The sequence below is a fragment of the Castanea sativa genome, chromosome 7, assembly GCF_040712315.1.
Source record: "Castanea sativa cultivar Marrone di Chiusa Pesio chromosome 7, ASM4071231v1".
NCBI lineage: Eukaryota > Viridiplantae > Streptophyta > Magnoliopsida > Fagales > Fagaceae > Castanea > Castanea sativa.
In genome coordinates, this window is record NC_134019.1 from 4132052 (window position 1) to 4153985 (window position 21934).

A 21934-nucleotide genomic window follows, 5' to 3' on the forward strand; every position below is an offset into this window, starting at 1 on the left:
GATGATCTTGGCAAAGACAACAAGAAAAGAAAAGAAAAAAAATACATAAATTTGATATCAAAATTTCCTTTAGAAACAGAGGTGGGTGGCTTAAACACAGTTGGTGCACAACTGTGTGTGGGTGCAAGGAGAACTGGAGACACTTGACCATCGCTGGGTTTGATGGGAGGGGGAGAGAAACGGAGAGGAGAGGGATAGAGAGTTAGAGAAGAAAAGCTAGACGTTGAAACTAACATTAGTTTAGCACTTTAGCTTTTTAAACAGTTAGTCTTCTATTAGTGCTTTTAAATGACGTGACAAATTTTAGACCATGGATTTATTTTAAATCAATCTCTGCCCTAAACTGAACCCTGTCCATTTCTAATGAAATAGAGATGATCCGGATCCCCAAAACCAGGTATTAAAGGGAATTTAATTTTTTTTTTTAAGATATTAGAAAAAAAATAAGCAGATAAATGTAGGTAAAGACTACAAAATGATTGATGAGTCCATAAAACAAAGTCAGGAAAAACTACTATCAGTGAAAAAGGGTTGAAGGGCATTCTTAGTGTTGTAACAGTCCCACTCTAGCGATTCCCACCATTGTCCGTCTGCCGCAATCCTTTGAAGAGAAGGGGGAGGAGATGGTTGTCCATTAGAAAGGTGCAAAGAGAGAGGAAGTCTCTTCAGCTTCGGACAAGGGAATATAATAATCTTTTCAATAGAATCACAAACTATTACTTTACGGTTACCACAAATTGTCTTCAGTTCCGGTAGCTTCCACAAATTCAAAAGCCTCAATTTGGGAAGACTAATTTTGGTAGTGTCCATTCCTTCCTCCTCTTTTTCTTCTTCTTCATCACTAGCTTCTCCTATTATTTCCTCTACTTGATCACAGTCTATGACGCTAATCTCTTCCAGGTTGTGCGGGTGTAGCAGCAACCCAAGTGGAAACAGTTTCTTTATCTTAGAACACCGACTTAAATTAATTATTTTGAGACGAGAAAAGGTGTCAGATGGGACCCATGCCGATGCAGCTTTCTCTATCCTAAACAATCCGTGTAAGTTTGACAAATTCAAAAGGTTTAGTTCCTCAATTTGAAGAAGAGGAAGGGTACAAGAAGAAGAAGAAGAAAGAACGTGCTCTATTCCTTGGCAATCATAAAGACTTAAACATTGTAATTCACTTGTGTGGTTCAAAGATGGAACATCACATAAACTTCTTAAATCGTGACATTCCTTAATTTCGAGAGATTGCACGTCATTCGGTAGCACAAAGGACTCATCTCCTCCTCTTAAATTGCTGTTTTCTAAAATTACTCTTTTGCTGTAGCGGTAGTTATGCCACCACCTCTCTGGTTTCGCTCGAAGTCCCGCTCGAATTTGGTACGACGCAAGTCGCCTGTTCTTCAAGGACCTGATATACATACTGAACTTGTCCACGTCATCAAAACGGCCTGCAAAAGTTTCCAATTCCTTTAAGCTAGCTATCTCCTCTTCGTCCACTATTGTTTCCATCGAATGCCAAGAAACTGTGAGGTATTGTAGATGAGAGATTTTTCGTAAAATCCCAGGTGGCATGACTTTCAGTTTAGGCGCATTCAGATCGAGGAATTTCAAGTTGACCAACATTTCTAAACCATCAGGTACTTCCGTAATTCCTGTTTCCCCAAGGTCTAACTTCCTCAATGTTGTAAGCTTTGCTAATGAAGACACATGTTTTAATTTTCCACACTCCCTAAGCCTTAATGCAGTAAGCTTCTCCAAGCTATAAACTGCATTCGGCAAAGATTCAATACCAGTATATGATAGATCAAGAACCTTGAGCCCATACAAATGCTCAAACAAAGAATCTGGGACATTTTTTAATGACCGATTACCTTGCAGCAACAAGGTTGAAAGGTTAGGATACCTTGGTGATACATTAGGAGGGATTGTTGATATGTCTTTGTACATCAAAGAAGCCTTTACAAGATCCTCTCTCCATTTTCCTTCATCTAAAAAATCTTTCAATCCCAAGTGACCTTCTACCATAAATTGAGGACTTGCAACGTTGAGGACCATGTCTCGTACCAAATCATGCATCTTCACAAACTTTCCCCTGAAAAAATTATTTCCACCTTCCAATAAGCAAGCACTTTCAAGTTTCCTCAATATTGAATAGCCATTATCAAACTCCTCTTGCCTACTCTCCATTCTTTCGATAATTCCCTCATCAATCAAATGTTCTACCAACTCTTCTTTTTTAATCTCGAAGTCTTCAGGGAATAGTGCACAATGCAAGAGACACTGTTTAAGTTTCTCACCTTTCAATTGTTCATAACTAAATTTAAGCGTCTCAAGTACCTGCTTCTCAGTCTCGTTGGTCCTTAATACTGATTTCCTCAACTTTACCAATGCATCTCTCCACTCACAATCATCGATTAAAAGTTTGAAACTTGCAGCAATTATAACAATTGCAAGAGGCAATTGGGCACATCTTTCAAGAACCTCTTCTGCCATAGGTTTTAAATTTGGAATATTAAAAACATCATAGCCCATTTTCTCCAAAAACAACTTCCGTGCCTCCTCTTTTGAAAGAAGTTCCATTTGGATATCCTTACAACTCATTCCTCGACAAACATCACGAAGACGAGTTGTCAATACTAATTTGCATCCATTTGCTGAATTAGGCTCTGGAATTCCTACTTCCTCAAGAGTAAGTATTTCCCACATATCATCTAAGATTAGCACATATCTATTCTTATCTTCCAATTTCGCCATTAACTTGGCAGCCCTTTCTTCTACATCCTCAAATTTCGTGAGATCTAAATCCAACTTGCGTGCAATATCATGTTGTAGTTGGATAACATTTAATGGCTTTGATACAGTGACCCAAATGACACTGTCAAATTTGTTTTTCTCTTTTAATAGACGATTATTGATGTGTTTCATCACAGTCGATTTGCCTACACCTCCCATTCCATAAAGGCCAATCTTTCTAACATCATCGTTCAACACGCATTCCCAAATTTCTTCCTTTACTCTTACAGCTGTGCTTTCCCCAATCAATGTTGGCGTTGACATTTTTTCTCCGTTGCTTGGGGGTGGATCAATGACCAAACTATCAGTAAAAGAACCCTTTTGATAAAGTTTTTCCACCTCTAGTATCTTCTTAAAAGCAAGTTTTCCTATGCGTGCACGTGAGAAACACTTTCCTTCTCCAGCTTCACGTTCAATGGCTTCTATTTCATCTTTCAATTTTTCTACTTTTTGGATCCATCCTTCAACTTCTTGCCTTGCTATCTTCCCTGGAAGAAGTTGTGCTCTCATTCTTGAGGTTGTGTCTGACTTCCGATGTTCTAAATCCTGCCAGTTGTCACTGAGAATTCTCCTATATTTATTAGCGTCTTTATAATACATGCAGCATTTGCAAATTGGAGCAAATATCATTTTTGCAATCTCGAAAATTGGACCCACAATTTCCATTTTTTTGTACCTGCATATATACCCAATATGTACCTCAGACATTTGGAACAAATATAAACAAAAAATTAAAAACAAAATGGAAGAATACATCTTTACTACCCTAGTTTTAAATGACATGGAGTTAGATTGATAAATGGTAAGTGGAAGTAGAGGTGGCGATGGATGTCATTTTCTCTTTTGCTTTTTTTCTTTTTCCCAATGTTATTGTCTTTCTAATGGATAGAAAGAAGAGCTTGTTAATAAATTCAAAGTATTACCTAAAGTTGCTTAAACTAAAATTTAAAAAAATGATTAGAACATATCTAAATTTAGAGGGATTAATATATATTAGGGTAATTATAGAAATCCAATTATGTATACTTGTGGCTTGAAAAATGTCATTTTGTCCACTTGAGATTCACATCTTTTGTCTCTAGTGAACCACCCTTGTTAAAAATAAGGGTAAATATGTCTTTTCACTCCCCTTTATATCTCTTTCCTCCAAAAAAATATATTTAAAAAAACATTAAAAAAAACTGTGGAAAACAATATCTCAACGTATTATCTATAATATCAAAATTTCAACACTTTATAAGTACTTCCCACAAAATTTACACCACATCAACAAGAGACTCATGATACCAAAAATCATAATATCCCCTCAAGACAAACAATTTGAATATTTAACTAACTCCAAATAATCAATAAAAATTATATTCATCATTTATTTCACATTAAAATGCCAAAACCCTCAAATCTTCACCACTTAGATAACCACTATTATTAAAACTATAAAGTCAGTCATCAAATACATCCACCAAGACAAAACCCATATATATAAACACATGAATATAATTCCATTTATGATTTATCAGACCAAGGTTATATGACCTATGGTTATTACAAGAGCCAAGAGAACTTGGCTTTACCATAGGTTCTAAGAACAGGCCCTTATCAATTGGAATATGTTTTCGTTTTGGATTTTTTTTTTTTTTTTTTTAGTTAATCAATATCCATGGAATCAAATAATTTCAATTTTAGGGAATAAAAAAATTTCACAAATTTTAAAATAATTTATTGATGTGGCCTATTGTGATTGATACATCATAAAAGTTGTGACATTAGTGCGTCTATGTAAATATGCAATTACTCTATATGAAAAAGGCTTGAAAAAGTTATGCCTCTAATATTACTATTTCAGAAAAGAAGCTACGATTTTGAAGTTTGTATATGTGCAATTAAATATCAAAACAAAAACTTCTACTCTTCCTTTCTTAATTGAAAAAGGTATGTTGATTTTAATTGAAATCCAAAAATGTAATTAATAAGAAAGACCAAAATCTATATATCTCCTTCTCCTCCTCCTTCTCCTTCTCCTCATTCTATATATATCTAAAAGCTAAAGCGTAGCATTTATTGTTGCTACGTTCCAGTGGAGCTACATCATCTATTTATTTTGTCTTTTTTCTTTTCTCTTTTTAAACTTTTCTTCTCCCAAATCTCAAAAAAAAAAAAAACTATTTTTCTCCCTATTAGTTCACACCTACTATTACATTTTTTCAAACTTTTTCTCCTCTCTTTTTGCCTCTTTGTCTCTTCACTACTTTATGCTTTACTGTTACACTTCCTTTATCCATATCTTTCTTATATTTTGACTCTTCTTCTCCCTATTTTATTTTGTATAAATTTGATATCTTTTCTCCCATTCAATTCATATTTTTCCCACAGAAAAATATGAGTACTCTCTCTCTCTCTCTCTCTCTCTCTCTCCTTTCTTTTGGTGGAGTTTTGTTCTTCTTTATAACTCTAATTAAGGTCGATAGTTCCTTTTTTTTAAAAATGTGTGATTTTTTTTTCATTTCCATCAAAAAGTCTTCTCTATGAATTTAAATATTCCTACCAATTGTTTGATTAATAAATTAATATAAAGTCTATTTTTTATTCCTTTGGTTTCATTTTATTTTGGTTAAGATAACATTGTAATTTTGTGATGAGTTTTGATTATTATTATAACTCCATTATTCCTTAAGAGATGAGAAATTTGAATAATAAATTTGAAATTTATAAAGTTTGGTATATATTAGGCATATATAACACACTACAACAATCGTTAGAAGAATATGGTTCACCTTAAAAAAATATTAATAAAAAAAAATGAATGATATAATTAGAGAGATAAAAAGATAAATAATACTTTTAGAAATCTTTTTTTTTTAAATAGACATTATTTGTAATGTGTAGAATGAGAGAGAGAATAAAAAATTTGGATTTAATACGAAATACGCATTTGGCAATTTTTCATTTTAAAATAAGAGTATTGTGTTGCGTGGTTAACTTAGTTCATAAAACTTAGCACCAAAAGGGTTATACACGCACATGGGAGTTGTAATTGAAAATATAGAGATGAGGGTATGTGGGAAGAGAATTAAAGTTGACCTCAAAGTCCAAGGCCTAAGCAATATATGCAATATACAATTAAACTGATTTACGTAATCTCCTTAATTTTAGTCACGGTTTTTACAATTAGTATTTTTTACCATTTATAGCATCCTTTATTATTATTATTATTTTACAATTTTTACTTTGTTCAACTTTTCATTTTTACAACAATTGTTAGAAGAATATGGTTCACCTTAATAAAATATTAATAAAAAAAATGAATGATATATTTAGAGAGATAAAAAGATAAATAATACTTTTAGAAATCTTTTTCTTAAAAAAAGACATTATTTGTAATGTGTAGAATGAGAGAGAGAATAAAAAAATTGAATTTAATACGAAATACACATTTGGCAATTTTTCATTTTAAAATAAGGCAGTGTTGTGTTGCGTGGTTAACTTAGTTCATAAAACTTAGCACCAAAAGAGTTATACACGCACATAGGAGTTATAATTGAAAATATAGAGATGAGGGTAAGTGGAAAAGAATTAAAGTTGACCTCAAGGTCCAAGGCCTAAGCAATATATGCAATATACAACTAAACTGATTTACGTAATCTCCTTAATTTTAGTCACGGTTTTTACAATTAGTATTTTATTTACTGTAAGGACCAAAAGCTCATAAAATCAACTTCAAAACGTTACTGCTGCTTTATTCACTTAAGAGTCCTCATACAATACATTTGGTAGAGAGGGTTCAACAACAAAAAGCCCCCTATTCGTAGTCTCTTGATTCCTATTTATACTATTCTCTGTTTTCATCGTAGCCTTACACCTTGCAATCTGCGGTCCTTTTCCCGTGACACTTGTCCGTCGGCAATGGAACAAGATTCCACTTTGCATCCCGCACTGTTCAGGTCATGTCCACATTAATGCGACAGATAGAGGAGATGCTTGCTAATTAATGCGGCCAGAATGGTTGTTGCCAAGCATTTAATGCAACCTTGCAACCTTCCAAATCAGCCTATTACAACCAGATATTTGTAACATGCCCCTTATGTAGTTATCGTCCACGCCACCTCATCTTCGGGCACACCCGGAGAGACCTCATCTTTCATTCTAAATGTTGGCCTTCCTTTCTTCGGGTCCTCGGGTTCTTAGGTCCTCGGGTCCTCGCAACGGCCTTTAATACTTGAGTTATGAATCATGTATTAATAACTAAGTTTTAACTTCTTATACACGCTTCTTACCCATTTTATGCTTTCACACGTACAGACGTCTCTTCACTGCCCCATGATCCGCATCTGGCGCCTCGTATCCCACGATGAGGCATTTATGGCGCCTGACGCTTCTTTTCCCGCGCACGTTCTACGGTTGGATGAGAAATGTGCGGTTCAGATTTTGCTCTTAATTATGAGCGGGAAAGTTACCGCTCTTATTCTTTTACCCCATTACTTCCACTTCCCCCACCCCTATAAAAGCAACTTTTTACGCTGGATAAAGCTCATTTTGCCATTTCGAAGGATTGAAAGAAAAGTGAGCTCCCGAGGACCATCCTTAAGCGATCTTCAGAGGTGTGTTCATTTTCCTTTCCTTTTTTCTCTTCTTGCTTGCTTTTCTCCTCTTGCAGCGGGGGTTAATGGGTAGATACGCTAAGTTAGTGAATACGGATGAGGCGAAGGCCGCTTTTAAGGACCGATATCGGATCCCCAATGACGTAGATATTACGTATTGTGAGGTAGAAGATATTCCACTTGGTGTCTCGGCCACTGAATCCATTTTGATTCAGATGATTGCATTTATTGAGGGGGTATGGAAATTCCTATGGGTAGAGTAACTAGGGATTTTCTAATAAATTATAGGCTTACCCCTTCGCAATGCTCCCCAAATGTCCTTAGAATTTTAGGATGCGCGGATGCCCTTAAAAGCGGGAACCAACTTGACACGGCGGGATGTAAATTGGGTATATAGCGCAAAAAGGGGACGAGGACTAAATACTATATGAAGTGTAGAATCCCTTACGGTAGGCTGATTTCTGTTTACCCGATTCAAGCAAAGGGATGGATGAAGATTATCTCGTCATCTCGGGCAATTGGCATGACGGATTGCATTGCCCTACCAGGAAAGGGGTACCGGGTAGGGTTCAGAGGACTAACATAGCACTTAGGACTAACCATATTCTTTTACGTGCTTTACACCACACCACGTATTTGTTTAAATGCCTTCATTTTTTATTGCGAGACGATTACCATGCTTGCCCGAGATACGTAATGCAAGTGAGCCGTCTTGATTTGAGCAGGATTCTTCGATCGGAGATATTCGTACATAGGGACGGACGGCTCGCGGACCCACCTCGTCCTCGGATACAACCCCTACCTAACGCTTCCAAAGCCGAAGAACGTGATAAGAGCAAGAGATTTAAGGCTAGCTCAAATTGACGTTGCCGCCCGGGATTCTTATTCGCCGTACCTCCCCCTGCGGGAATTCGGGGCCTTGCACGGCTCCTGCTTCACTCGCCTTGGCCAATCTATCCTCCTTTGGAGCAAGTTTGCTAATCCGTCGTTGAGGAAAGAGCTGCCACGCCAGGGCTCCCTTCTCTCGAGGTGACGAGAGAAAGACTTTGAGGTGTTCTACCGCCGGACGCTCCCTCCCGGTTCCCAACCGTCCACCAATCAAATGGGTTTCCAAGAAGAGCCCGACACTGTTGGCCACTACTACGGGCACATGCGGGCGGCTCTTCGCCGGCCGTGTCGGTTCCTCCTGCGTCCCGTTACTCCGAGTACTCGGGCACCCCCTCGGAGGCGACGGATAAAAAACGCAAAAGGGGTCGAGTAGCAAACATGTTATAGACATCGAAGAAGGGGAAAACCTTGACCCCTGCTGTTAAAGATACCGAGTACGCAAAGGCCACTTTCCAAAAGTTGCTCCCCTTGGTTCTTCGAAAGACCCCGGTGGTGAATCTACAAGGAAAGCATCAACTGGCGGCCGACTTCACTCTCGGCTCGGGCGGCCTGTTTTGGATGACGCCAATGCGGGATCCGAGAAGAGGGAAGCTCGAGCTTGGTGGCAGTGTCTAGAGAAGGCTCATGCCTTCCCGAAGACATGGCGAGTTGCGGTCCTTCGTAAGAGGGAGGTTTTCTTGTCTTTGAAGCGGGACTTAGCCAAGGTACTTTCGAAGTTTTTGTGCATTCTAAGTATGAGTTTGATTATTTATTATGACTAACCTTATTAACTCGAATATATCATAGGCGGTCCGGGCTTCGTTCATGGTGAGAGTGGGTAGATCATTCCCTAGATCTTGCCGAAAAGGCGATCAAAATGCGGCGGCGGCAACGAAGGCACGAAGGGCGGGCGAACTTAAAAGAGACCACTCGCTCGCACATGCGAGGTAGAAAAAGCTCACAAGAATGCTTGAGTCGGCCACGAAAAGCTATGAGTCGCAAGCAAATCTTGCTCTTGAGGCCCGAAACGAGGCTCGAAACGGGCTCGCCTCTGTTGTTGTCGAGCTCGAACAAACGAAAGCTGGCGGCCGAAGGAGCGAGCGGTTTGCGAGCAAGCGGCGTATGATCTTGGGATGAAAAAAGCTTCGACGACAGCGCTTAACTTAGAGGAGTTGCCGGAGCGTTGCTCGGAGGTGTGGGGCGCGCTTTGGACGGTTGCGGGAGTGGATGCTAACGCGGTACTACGTATTCCCGAACAGCATTTATTATCCCCCTGCTTTATGCTTAGCCCCTACTCCTCAGCGCGGACAAATGATCTGTGGTGCCTACCCACCGCCTGCTCCTTCGATACCCCGGATCTCGAAAGGACCCTTCTCCCCAGCTCGGCAGTGGACGAAGTAGCGGGGTGGGAATTGGCTGAAGAGCCAAAAAAGAAGAAAAAAGAAAAAGACCCAGAGAAAAGAAAAGACAAGCAACCTGTTGCGTAGTCCTTTCGTAGTTTTTGCCTTATTTTTTGCTTTATTTTTATATTTTTTTTTTTTTTTACGGATGTAAGGGGCCATATGATCGCCCCAGTTTTGTAACAGACATTTGCTGAGAAATGAATACTTAGCTCTTTTCTTCTGTTTCATATACACGTCTTACTACAATATGCTGTCATTTTTATTTGTCATTTTGTATGTGTCCAGATAAAAACTTACTTGAACTAACAATCATAATTCCACTACGAAGTAGTTCATTATACTTGTGATTTTAAGAACCACGAAAAGTTTGACCTGAGCACCATAATTTCACCACTTGACCTTCTTTGACGTTTGAAACGGAAAGTTTGAGGTTCAATATGCTATTGAACAACAAGGCTCAATGATTTGTTTTATGTTAGTGCTTTACATATTTGAGATTTCTTTAGCCGTGATTTTGTTGGACTTACAATTCCTGTGTGATGGTTTGCAAGTGATTAATTTTTCTTAGACTTGTGGCCCGAGGAGCCGAACAAGCACTAAGGTCATTTTAACACTTAGGTTTTTGCAAGTGATTAATTTCTCTTAGACTTGTGGCCCGAGGAGCCGAACAAGCACTAAGGTCAGTTTAACACTTAGGTTTTTGCAAGTGATTAATTTCTCTTAGACTTGTGGCCCGAGGAGCCGAACAAGCACTAAGGTCAGTTTAACACTTATGCTTTTGCAAGTGATTAATTTCTCTTAGACTTGTGGCCCGAGGAGCCGAACAAGCACTAAGGTCAGTTTAACACTTAGGCTTTTGCAAGTGATTAATTTCTCTTAGACTTGTGGCCGGAGCCGAACAAGCACTAAGGTCGATTTAACACTTATGCTTTTGCAAGTGATTAATTTCTCTTAGACTTGTGGCAGGAGTCGAACAAGCACTAAGGTCGGTTTAACACTTATGCTTTTTGCCGATACGAAATTGAAACGAACGAAGCCTCGCACAAAAGGAGATTCTTTTCTTAATAATAATGTCGTCGTAAGTTATTTACATTCCAAGGGCGAGGAATCACCCTTCCATCCGGATCCTCTAAACGATAAGCCCACACTGCCATTGAGGTAATTCTATATGGCCGCTTCCAGTTAGGACCCAATTTTCCCCGGGCGGGGATTCTTTGCTACCCCCATTACCTTTCTTAGTACCAAATCTCCTGGTACCAAGGGCACAGTCCTAACTCCACTTGTCATATGTACGCCGAGCTTCGATAGTTGCCCGTCTTCACATTGGCTATTTCTCTACTTTCCTCGATAGTATTCAAACAATCATTCATCGGATCATGATTGCTCGCTTCGTCATCTTGGTCGGACTTTAGGGTGGGAAAACGACTCTAATGGTATTATAGCTTCCATCCCATACGTCATTGAAAAGGGAGTCTCGCCTTTGTTGATCTTCGGGGTGTAGTGCGATAAGCCCGCCAATACATGAGGTAATTCTTCTACCCGGCCTCCTTTAGCGTCATCCAATCGTTTCTTCAAAGCTTGCCAAGATGACTTTATTTGTTGCTTCGGCTTTGTCCATTTCCTTGGGGATAGTACGGTGTGGAATATCCATTTCTTATTCCCATTTGCGCGGTACCTCGGAAAACTTTGCTATCAAATTGAAGACCATTATCGAGGATATCGAGGTGTGTGGGACCCGAGCGAGTTATGATATTTTTCCGGATGAATCTTTTTGCATCCACATCCCTAATGTTGGCTAATGGCTCGGCCTCCACCCATTTCGTGAAAGTGTCAGGTGCCGACGATGAGCCATCTCCTATTACCGTTGCAGGAAACGGGCCGACGATATCTAAACCCCATTAGCAAAAGGGCCATGTGGACAACGGATTTAAGTTACCTCATGGTTGTTGTACATTGGGCGCAAACCTTTGACATTGATCACACTTCTTGGCATACTCTTGAGAGGTTCTCTGCATGCTTGGCCACCAATACCACCTTGGGTCATGGCTACATGAGCTAATGATCTTCCTCCGGTGTGGCTCCCACACACACCCTCATGCAATTCTTCCGGCAAAGGTTCCACGGCTTCGGGATGTACGCAAAGGAGGTACGGACCTGCATAGGAACGCTATAGAGTTTTTCTCCTCAGATGCTTGATAACGGGGGTGCGCTTCTTCGTATCGTCTCGGCCATTTTTCTATCTTCGGGTAGTATTCCGTCTTGTAAGAAAGCTATAATTGGGTCCATCCGGCTTGGGCCTACATGAATGCGTGAACCGTCTTTGCGGGATCTTTGGTTAAGCTAGAGGACAACAAATCCTCCACCATAACCATACGCGGTAACTTCGATCCCGGCGAAGTGGCTAACATTGCTAATGAATCGGCATGAGAGTTATGTCCCCCTTGGGACTTCTTTGTACCTTGAAGCGTCAAACAAACCCGACACCCTTGGACTCGTTTCGAGATAGCTTTTCATCCGCTCATCTTTTGCCTCGAAACTCTCCATTAACTTGCCGACCACCAATCGGGAATCACGAACACCCTCGCTACTTTTCCTCCCAAATGTTTAACCATCGGGAGCCCGCTAGAGAGCCTCGTACTCGGCCTCATTATTAGTTCTTGGGAATCCCAACCTCGATGACTTTTCAATGACTAGTTTCTCGGGGGGATATTAACACAACTCAACCCCAGGCTCCCTTTCGATTTGATGCCCCATCGTGTAGACTTCCCATGGAGTGATGTTTTCCGTTCCAATGGACATTATTGACATCACGGCATCTTCGGGATAAACGGCCGTCAGTGAACTCGGCCACGAAGTCGGCAAGGATTTGCCCTTTGATGGCCGGGTCCGGGGCATATACTTGATATCATAAGCTCCCGGCTTGGTTCCCCGCTTTGCTACACGACCGTATAATCCGATTTCCGCGTGATAGCTTGTAGAGGCAAGCGAGTGAGTATCACCACGGTGTGAGCTTGGAAGTAATGAGGCAATTTCCTTGTTGCGTGCACCACGGCTAGAAGCGCTTTTTCCGGCGGTAGGTATCATGTTCAACTTCTTGCAAGGACTTCACGACATAGTATATTGGTTTACGGACCCCGTCATCATTCCGTATTAAGACAAGACTTACGGAGTGATTTGTGACGGCTAGATAAGCATATAGCACTTCTTCCTTCTCGGGCGTTGATAGTATTGGCGGTCTAGATAGGTATTGCTTTAGATCCTCGAAAGCCAAATTGCATTCGTTAGACCCTTTGGAAATCTTTCCACACATGCAAAAGGCGATAAAATGGGCGGCACCTATACGCGGACCCGCGAAATGGAACTGTTGAGGAAGTGCGATCATGCCGGCTAACCTCTGCACCTCTTTCGGGTTCGAGGGGGATGCAATCCTAAGACGACCTTAATTTGGTCGGGATTAACTTCAATTCCCAGATGAGTAATCATGTACCCCAAAAATTTTCAGGAGCCCACTCAGAAAGAACACTTTGATGCATTCAGCGTAACTTATACTTTCTTAACAGAGAAGGTCTCTGCAAATCTGTCAAATGGTCTTACGTCTTCTTACTTTTGATTACCATGTCATCGATATAAGCTTCCATGTTACGTCCCATTGCGCATCGAACATTACGGTCACCATTCATTGATAAGTGGACCCTGCATTCTTTAGACCAAAGGGCATTACTCGGTAATGGTAATTACCATTCGGGGCACGAAAAGCCGTCTTCTCACGATCATTCGGTGACAACGGGATTTGGTGATACCACTTGGAACGCATCCAAGAAGCTCGTTCGGGGTGCCCCGCGTTGCATCCACCAATTGGTCAATTCTAGGAATAGGGAAAGGATCCTTGGGACATGCCACATTCGGATCTGTAAAGTCAATACGGACTCTCCATTTCCCATTCTTCTTTTTTACTACGACGGTATTGGCCGGCCATTCGGGATAGAAGATCTCCTTGATCGCACCGACTTGCTTTAGCTTCCCGACCTCCTCTTTGCTGCCTCGGCGTGCTGCTTGAGATGCTCGCGGGGAGGTTCTTTGTCTAGGCGTCGCATGAGGGTTAACATTCAAATGGTGGCGGATAACCTCTGGATTAATTCACTGGCACATCATAAGTCGTCCATGCAAAAACATCAATGTTATCTCGCGAGGAATTGAATCAACTCTTCTCTTTCTGTGTCGGCGGCTTGGATCAGGCTTGAAAATACTTCTCTTTATCTTCCCCGATAATTACCTTGGTTAGCTTCTCGGACCACTTCATCTTCAAACAGGCCGACTTCTGACGGCCTCCTTTAATTGCTATGATGTTTCGGGAACTTCCCTTCCAACGAACCTCGGCCCGTACGAATAGTGGCGGACATTAGACATTGCCTAGTTTGGTTGCCATGTAACACTCCCACGCTTCCCCACTGTAGGTACTTCACCATCGCATGTAAAGTTGATGAAGCGCCTCCATTGCATGCAACCACGGTCGGCCAAAATGGCGGGTGTATGGAGAATATGCCATAACAACTATGAAGTTTACTGTACCTCGGAACCCTCCACACTGCACGGGCGACCTAATCATTCCTCGTGGGATCACCTGGTTTCCATCAAAAGCCAGAGACCAAGGGATGGTCGTATTTTTCCAAGTCCTCCTCTTTCGACTTTAATCCATTGAATAGGTCCGGATACATAATCTCGGCACCACTTCCATCATCCACCAAGACTCGTCTTACATCATATCCCAGATCTGACGTGACGACCAAGGCATCGTCGTGGGGTTGAAACGTTCCCTCTTTATCCTTATCGAAAAACCCAAAGTAAGCGTCACGAGGATCGAGTCTTTTATTTGTTTGATGATTCTCTTCCACGTCTTCGGATCCCACACTTGTTTTGAACGGACATGACCAGAAGGGTTCCGAAGTCTCCTCTCGGGTGGGTCAAGATGACGTTAATAGTGCCTAAAGATGGTTGAGGGCACGACCCCAAAATTTCCGAGTATCTAGTTGTTCCTGGTTCCCATTCGGCTTTGCCAATAAGTGGTTGATCTTCCCGGCCCTAATCAATTGATTTAAATGGTCGCGCAACGTCCTGCACTTCTCAGGTGGTATGCCCGCATCACGGTGGTAATGGCGGTGGAGGTTTTGGTTCCTCGGGGATGCATCGCCACTCATTTTGTTTGGTGGCCTAAAGTATGGCTCATGCGAATTTTCTCAGGATGTGATGCACGAGCTCCTTAAACGGTGAGTTAACTAGAGGAGGCTCGGCGGTCCTCGGATGGCTTGTAAAGTCTCGTTTGGGCCGAATACCTTGAAACCCCCATTCCAGAAGATCCTTCCTCTCTAGATACCCTTTCATTTTGCCTTTGCTTTGCATACGATCCTCCTCTGCCCGTTTATATTTATCTATCAGGTCCATAAGAGTGACGCATATCTATCGCGGCCTTCATTGTCAAAGACTTCCTTAACCCATGTTCGAGTGGGAAGACCCACCTTGAAAGTTCTCACGGCTACACTCTCCACATCCCCATCAATTTCATTATACGTTTCCCAGTATCGGTCGAATAGGTTTTGAGTGTTTCACCTTCCACTGCATGGACATAGACGGTAGAGCATCCAAAGGTTTTGGAATCCTTGTACAAGTTATGAACCTTGCTCCAAATGCCCTAGTCAATTCCTCGAAAAGACCTCGAGGGAACCTTACGCCCAAAGCATCGAGCCACCTCATGGCCATGGGCCCCCGAATGGAGGAAAAACTCTACACATCAATGCCTCATTATTCGAATAAACGGCCATCTTCGACTAAAATGACTAACGTGCTCTACGGGGTCGAGTCCTCCCATTATACACGGTAAAGATGGGTTGGGAAAACCTACGGTAGCTTTGCCTGTTTATCCTTGCCACAAAGGGGATTTGGCAATTTGTCTCGGGGCTTTACCCATTGCATCACTCCGTCCTCGCGATATATTCCATCGGTATCGGGCATCTTCGTCACTTTCGATTGCTTTGCCCTAAGCAGAAGACACCTAGCACGGGTCATACTTCGAGTAGGCTCAAACATTGGGGGATGAATTCCTCCTGGGTTCGCTTAGAACTATCCTTTGGAAGAGCTAGCATTATCCTTACGTCTCACTTCTTACTATCCACACGCTTGCGTAAGTACGCTATCTCGGATTGCATGCAATGCGACACATCGTCGCGAGACATATGCCCCTCGGTTAACGATCGTTGCTCGGCCCTATGATCGCCATCATATGCCTTCACCACCCCGGTATGCCCTTTCCCCTTATCATGCGGAGACTTACGGCTACGTCCTGCTTCGTGAGCTTGCGATTCTTCCCCTTCCAAATACACCTCGCCATACACTTCTAAATGGAATATGCTACGTTGTTGTTGTTCCCACGGACGGCGCCAATTGTAAGGACCAAAAGCTCATATAAATCAACTTCAAAACGTTCTTCTTTGCTTTATTCACTTAGAGTCCTCATACAATACATTTGGTAGAGAGGGTTCAACAACAAAAAAGCCCCACATTCGTAGTCTCTTGATTCCTATTTATACTATTCTCTGTTTTCATCGTAGCCTTACACCTTGCAATGCGGTCCTTTTCCAGTGACACTTGTCGAGTCGGCAATGGAACAAGATTCCACTTTGCATCCCGCACTGTTCAGGTCATGTCCACATTAATGCGACAGATAGAGGAGATGCTTGCTAATTAATGCGGCCAGAATGGTTGTTGCCAAGCATTTAATGCAACCTTGCAACCTTCCAAATCAGCCTATTACAACCAGATATTTGTAACATGCCCCTTATGTAGTTATCGTCCACGCCACCTCATCTTCGGGCACACCCGGAGAGACCTCATCTTTCATTCTAAATGTTGGCCTTCCTTTCTTCGGGTCCTCGGGTTCTTAGGTCCTCGGGTCCTCACATTTACTATCTATAGTATCCTTTAATTTTATTTTATTTTTACAATTTTTACTTTGTTCAACTTTTCATTTTCTTCAACTATTTGCCTTCTTAATTCAATCTTTCATCTCCTCAATCATTGTTTTTTTAAAAGAATTCATTTGATTCCCTCTACAGATTTTCAAATTTTCTTATTTATATCTTCTTAAACTCAACTCTATAGTTTCACTTTGTTCAACCTTTCATCTACTTCTACCTTCCCTCTTCTATCATAATTTTTTTATAAATTTCTTATTATTTCATTTCCACCCCTCTCCTCTATTCCTTCCAAGTTGTCCACAACAAAATAAGTCAATACTCTCTCTCTCTCTCTCTCTCTCTCTCTCTCTCTCTCTCCAATTTTGACTTTCTACGGGAGATTTTTTTTTTTTTTTGTTTCAACCACTTATTTTTAGTATTCCAGTTGTAAGATATCTAATAATGAAATCATTGCTGGAATTGAGATCTCATTCAAAGAAAAAAATATCAAATATCTAGAGTTTCCTTTTGCATATTTTCTCCTTATGGTTCTTTTTGTTGGAAAATTATTAAATATTCCCAAAATATCATAAATATCTATTCCACCCTCTCTTGAATGGTAGGTCCCACCATAAATTTAATTAGGAAGACCCACCATTCATGTAAGGAGAGAAAGTATGCATTTCTGGTACTCTGAGACTACACAATAATTTCTCCTTTTTGTTATTAATGATATTATTGTCACATCACACTTGTTTCTCTTTTCGATAATTTTTATAGACTTCTATGCATATTTAGGTATTTTGATATTCCAATTCTTGATCACAAGTGTTTTTCTTTATCCCATTGGTTTGATTTGATTTGGGTTAATAATTAGTTGTTTTGCAAGGTCAAATTTGATTTTTTTTAATGATTTATTTAAATGTTAAACTATGAAACTTTACTAAATTTTGTTTTTTTTTTTTAATCTTTTTATGTGAAAAATTTTGTAGCTTTTGTAGTGAGAGTATTCTTAATAGTTGGATTAAAAGTACCTTATAATGTCACTTATTCAACGAAAACTAAAGGTTAGTCAAACGAAAATAATCGAATGAATGACATATTTTAGCTTTTGCAATTATACTTTCATTATTATTATTATTATTATTTTACAATTATGCATATATAGAAACTTAATTCTAAATATTATTTATTTGTTCATCTTTTTTGGTGGATGCATTTGTAATTCCCATAAAGAAAATAACCTCAATAGAGTATTATTTTATTAACAAATTATTTTTCTAATTGATCCAGTTATTCATTGTTAAGTTTTAATAATTTTTTAGATATGTTTTTCAGTGATTTGGATTGAAGGGTAAAATAAATAGGGTTTGAAAAGTTTGTTTAAAACTAAAAGAACAATTTTCAAATTTTATATACTTTTTAATGATGCATAAAATGTTATAAATAAATTTTATTAAAAAATGAATATATTCACTAACGTGCTTTTTGAATTCCTATAAAAAATTGTATTGTTTTCATTTTGGAAGGACATAAATTATATATATTACATTTTTATTGTTCCTATAATAAATGAAAACATGATTATGAATACATTACTCTTTATTAAATTAGGCTAAATTGCAAAAAAAAAAAAAAAAATTTAATAAGATCTCTATAGAAAAATTATCACGTGCAATGTGCCAGTTTGTGACTGGTAATAATAATAATAATAATAATAATAATAATATACATAGGCAATACAAGTATTTCTTAATAAGCACGAAAGGGAATGAAAAAATATAATCTCAAACATATGATAATCAAAGATTTATAGCACCCAAGAAAATATAATACAAAACTACATAGAAGAAAGTAACACAAACCAAGAGATGAACAAGTTTGTTTTTCCATGCATAAACTAGAATGGAGGAACATATCAACTTAGGTAGGTTTAAGTGTTTAACATGAGAATCAAAGATCTTATTGCATGCAAAAAAAAAGTTATATACCCTGAAAAGCGTACACCTCTTTATAGACTCTGATTCAATGAAGTAGAAACGCACTAACTGAAGCAGAGGAGATAATAAAGCGGCCGCAAACCTTCCTGCCAAATGTATATGTTTGTTTCGTGAGAACATGGAAATTTGTAGTCAAAAAATCAAAAACATATAAAGCACAAGCATTAAATGTTAAAAATACTAAATACTAAAATATGTAAAACTGTGCCATTCGACAAAAGCTTTGGAAAAGAAAAGTGATAACCTTTTCTTATGTCTTTGTGTTCATATTTGAGTCTGTTTTGCAACTGGGTAAAACTAAATTCAATGTCCAAATTGTCCAACTGGGTAAACTGGGTTTGATAGCTCTCAGTCACGACCTTGATCAGATTTTTCTTAGTAGAACCTGACAGTGGACATATAGCAATGAGATTAAAACATGACAAGGTCATCGGTTTCTTTCTAAGCCCAATGAGAAGTAGATCGAACAAACAATACCATATGATGAAAAGGTGAGTAAAGTACCAATACAAGGAAAATCACATGGAAAGGGGGGGGGGGGGAGCTTTAAAGAAGTCTTCTTTAAAACTTTTTCTTCCACTCTATCTTTCAATAAAAATTTGTCACATGTCCACCTAATTAATTAAATACTACTATTAATTAATAACGGTAGCATTAATAAGTCAATAATGATAGTATTTAATTAATTAGGTGAACACGTGACAAGTTTTTATTGGTGGAGTATAGAGTGGAGTAGGAAAAGTGTGACAGAAGATTTGGACTCGCTTTAAAAGAGATAAATTACTCCAGAAAGGAATGGTTCTCTCCGTTTGCTTTCAAATGGAAATGATTAATTTTACAGTAAAAGATTAAAATTTTCATAAATCTAAAGATGTACAAGGTACTATCACAGTGAATCATCCCTCAAATAACGAATAATGAGTAAATTTAAATGTCTTAATTTCACATATTCATATAGATTCATAAAAAATTAAATCTAATTTATGAAACGTTTCTTCTCCATCTTATAAAAAAATGGAAACGATGAAAAAAATTGAATTCCTTCTTTACAAAATGTTTAACCCTAAAAGAACAATTTTTCTGTCCTTCGATTTTATTTTATATTAAACCATAAGCAGGTTAAAGAATCAAGTAATGACCCTGTACATAAAAGAAAGGTCACGTTTTCTTTTACCTGAACGAAAATTTTAGTGAAAAGACAGCTAAAATAAAAAATAAATAAAAAGAATATATTAGAGTTCCTTCTAAAATTTTACAATATAATCTTGTAAATAAATAAAAACATGTACAGTCATCTACTCCTATAAATATCTACAAGATCTGCTTCAAGTAACAACCTTGTTTATTTAAAAAAACACATAAAAGGTTGAATAAGACCAGATCTGGAACTTACCTGAGAAATGTGGTATTCTCAGACAGCAAATCTAACATTCCTAAGAACCAAAATGTTACAAAGCATGAGACCATAGAACATTTTAAAACAACCCAAAAGAATAAATATTTAAAAGGTGGTTACAGATTTGTGAAACAGGAAAAATATGTATGTATGTATGTATATGTGTGTGCGTTAGAGAGAGAGAGAGAGAGAGAGAGAGAGAGGAAAAAAGGAAGAAAATGTACCATTGAGTGAAAGTGAGATCGCTTGCAAGCCAAGGAAATGTGATCTAAAAGCTCCACCGATTTTCTCTTTTTTTTGGTTTTTTTTATTTTGCTTTTTGTGCTTTGCTTTGCTTTTGCTTTTGCTTTTGTTTTTGTTTTTGTTTTCTTTCAGTCTCACTTCACCGTACCGTACTCTCACATCAAAATTATATCTGAAACTGAAAAAATAAACCAGAATTTAGATATTGGAAAAGGATGTGGTGTGGACGGACTCACAATACAAAGCGTGGAGTGTTTTTTTTTAGGCCGTTGAAGTAATTTTGACCAATTTAAAAGGACAAAATACAAGAGAAGAATGCTTAAACTACTCTAAGTTACTGTGTACAGGCTAATAAATTAATTTTTAAATTTTTTTTATGGGTGACACTTAAACGATAAAATTTGTATTATTTCTAGCATTATTTAATGTAGATAAAAAAAGACCATGAACTTTGGTTTGCAATATGCAAACTGAACCATGTGCTAATAATTTTGTATTTGTATTATTTCTAATATCATTTAATGTAAAAAGGGATCATGAAATTTGGTTTATAGTTTGCAAACTGAATCATGTGTTTACAAATGGTAAGGTTCGAATACTTTGTCTAACCCGCTTAGGTTCGACTCTCACTACTAGCAATTCTTCATTAGTGGGCATTTATAAGGATTGGCTTGCAAATCTTAACCTAAGCACTCTGTCCTTGAGCTAGCGTAACTTAGCTAACCCTTATTTTTTTTCTTAAAAAAAAATAGACAATTTTTACATTATTGACTTGTGAGGTTTAATAATAGTCTAACTTAACTCCAATTATCCATATTTTATCTAACTATACTTGATAAAATATTACCATATACAATACACGTATTGTATTTTAAAATAATTTATTTTTATAGGAGTGGTTACACACCATGTGACTCTTTTGTTATCAGTTATAATTTATAGTTAACAAAATTAAAAATAAGGACTCAATTTAAACAATTTTTAAATCTCAGAGTCAATAATACAAATATTTTTTAGAAAAGTCAATAATACAAAAAAAAAATGATAACCCAAGCTCCAAGTTCATTTGATTAAAAAATAAATAAATAAATAAAGGTATTTTTGCATTTGATTTGATCAATCTAAAGCCAAGAGTTGGAAAAAGAAAGAAGATCAGACGACTGAGGATGATAGCGTGTGGTGTGGGCGAGTGCAGGGAGTTGTCGCTGTTGGATAAATGAGGAGGGTGTGTGTTGGGGGAGAGTCCCCAGTGCAGTTACTCTTTATTTCGAAGCATTGTGAAATTACTTCCTTGCCCTAGTACCAGAACCTTTTAGTCCGACGCGCGTTAATGCGCGTGCGAAATCTGAGCCTTATACTTGGAAGTTAGTGCGTTGCATGCGTGCATGCGATTACAGACACGCTGGACTGAGCGCGTGAGTGTGGGGAGGAAACAGAGGTAAAAGTTGCGATGGACTTGTGTACTAAATCTAAAAAAAATGATGATGCTCTGCCCCGCTCCACCTGTCCTGCTCCCACGTTGTATTACATGGTCACAACAAAATCGCCGCTGCAAAAAAAACTCATAAATGTCTGAGTCCGATAGCTCTAATATTTTCTTTGTATATTATCCTTCTTTTTATTATTATTTTTTCTTATTTTTTAAATATATTTTCCTTTTTTTAATAACTCAATAGTTATAGTTACATTATTGCCATAA

General features: G+C 38.6%; 1 protein-coding gene across 1 annotated transcript; it reads right to left on the reverse strand.

The window, feature by feature from the left end:
• Positions 1-495: 495 nt before the first annotated feature.
• LOC142644715 (putative disease resistance protein At4g27220) lies at positions 496-20343 on the reverse strand. The gene is made up of 5 exons (XM_075819291.1): positions 20217-20343; positions 19990-20029; positions 18841-18981; positions 18588-18682; positions 496-3457 (listed from the first exon to the last, which is right to left on the reverse strand). Exon 5 carries the CDS (start codon positions 3445-3447, stop codon positions 502-504), a length of 2946 nt encoding a protein of 981 aa, XP_075675406.1. The 5' UTR covers positions 3448-3457; positions 18588-18682; positions 18841-18981; positions 19990-20029; positions 20217-20343; the 3' UTR covers positions 496-501.
• Between the last annotated feature and the right edge of the window lie 1591 nt (positions 20344-21934).

Excerpts from the sequence above, each read along its gene's own strand:
- LOC142644715 (XM_075819291.1), bottom strand. The coding sequence starts at position 3,447 with ATGGAAATTGTGGGTCCAATTTTCGAGATTGCAAAAATGATATTTGCT.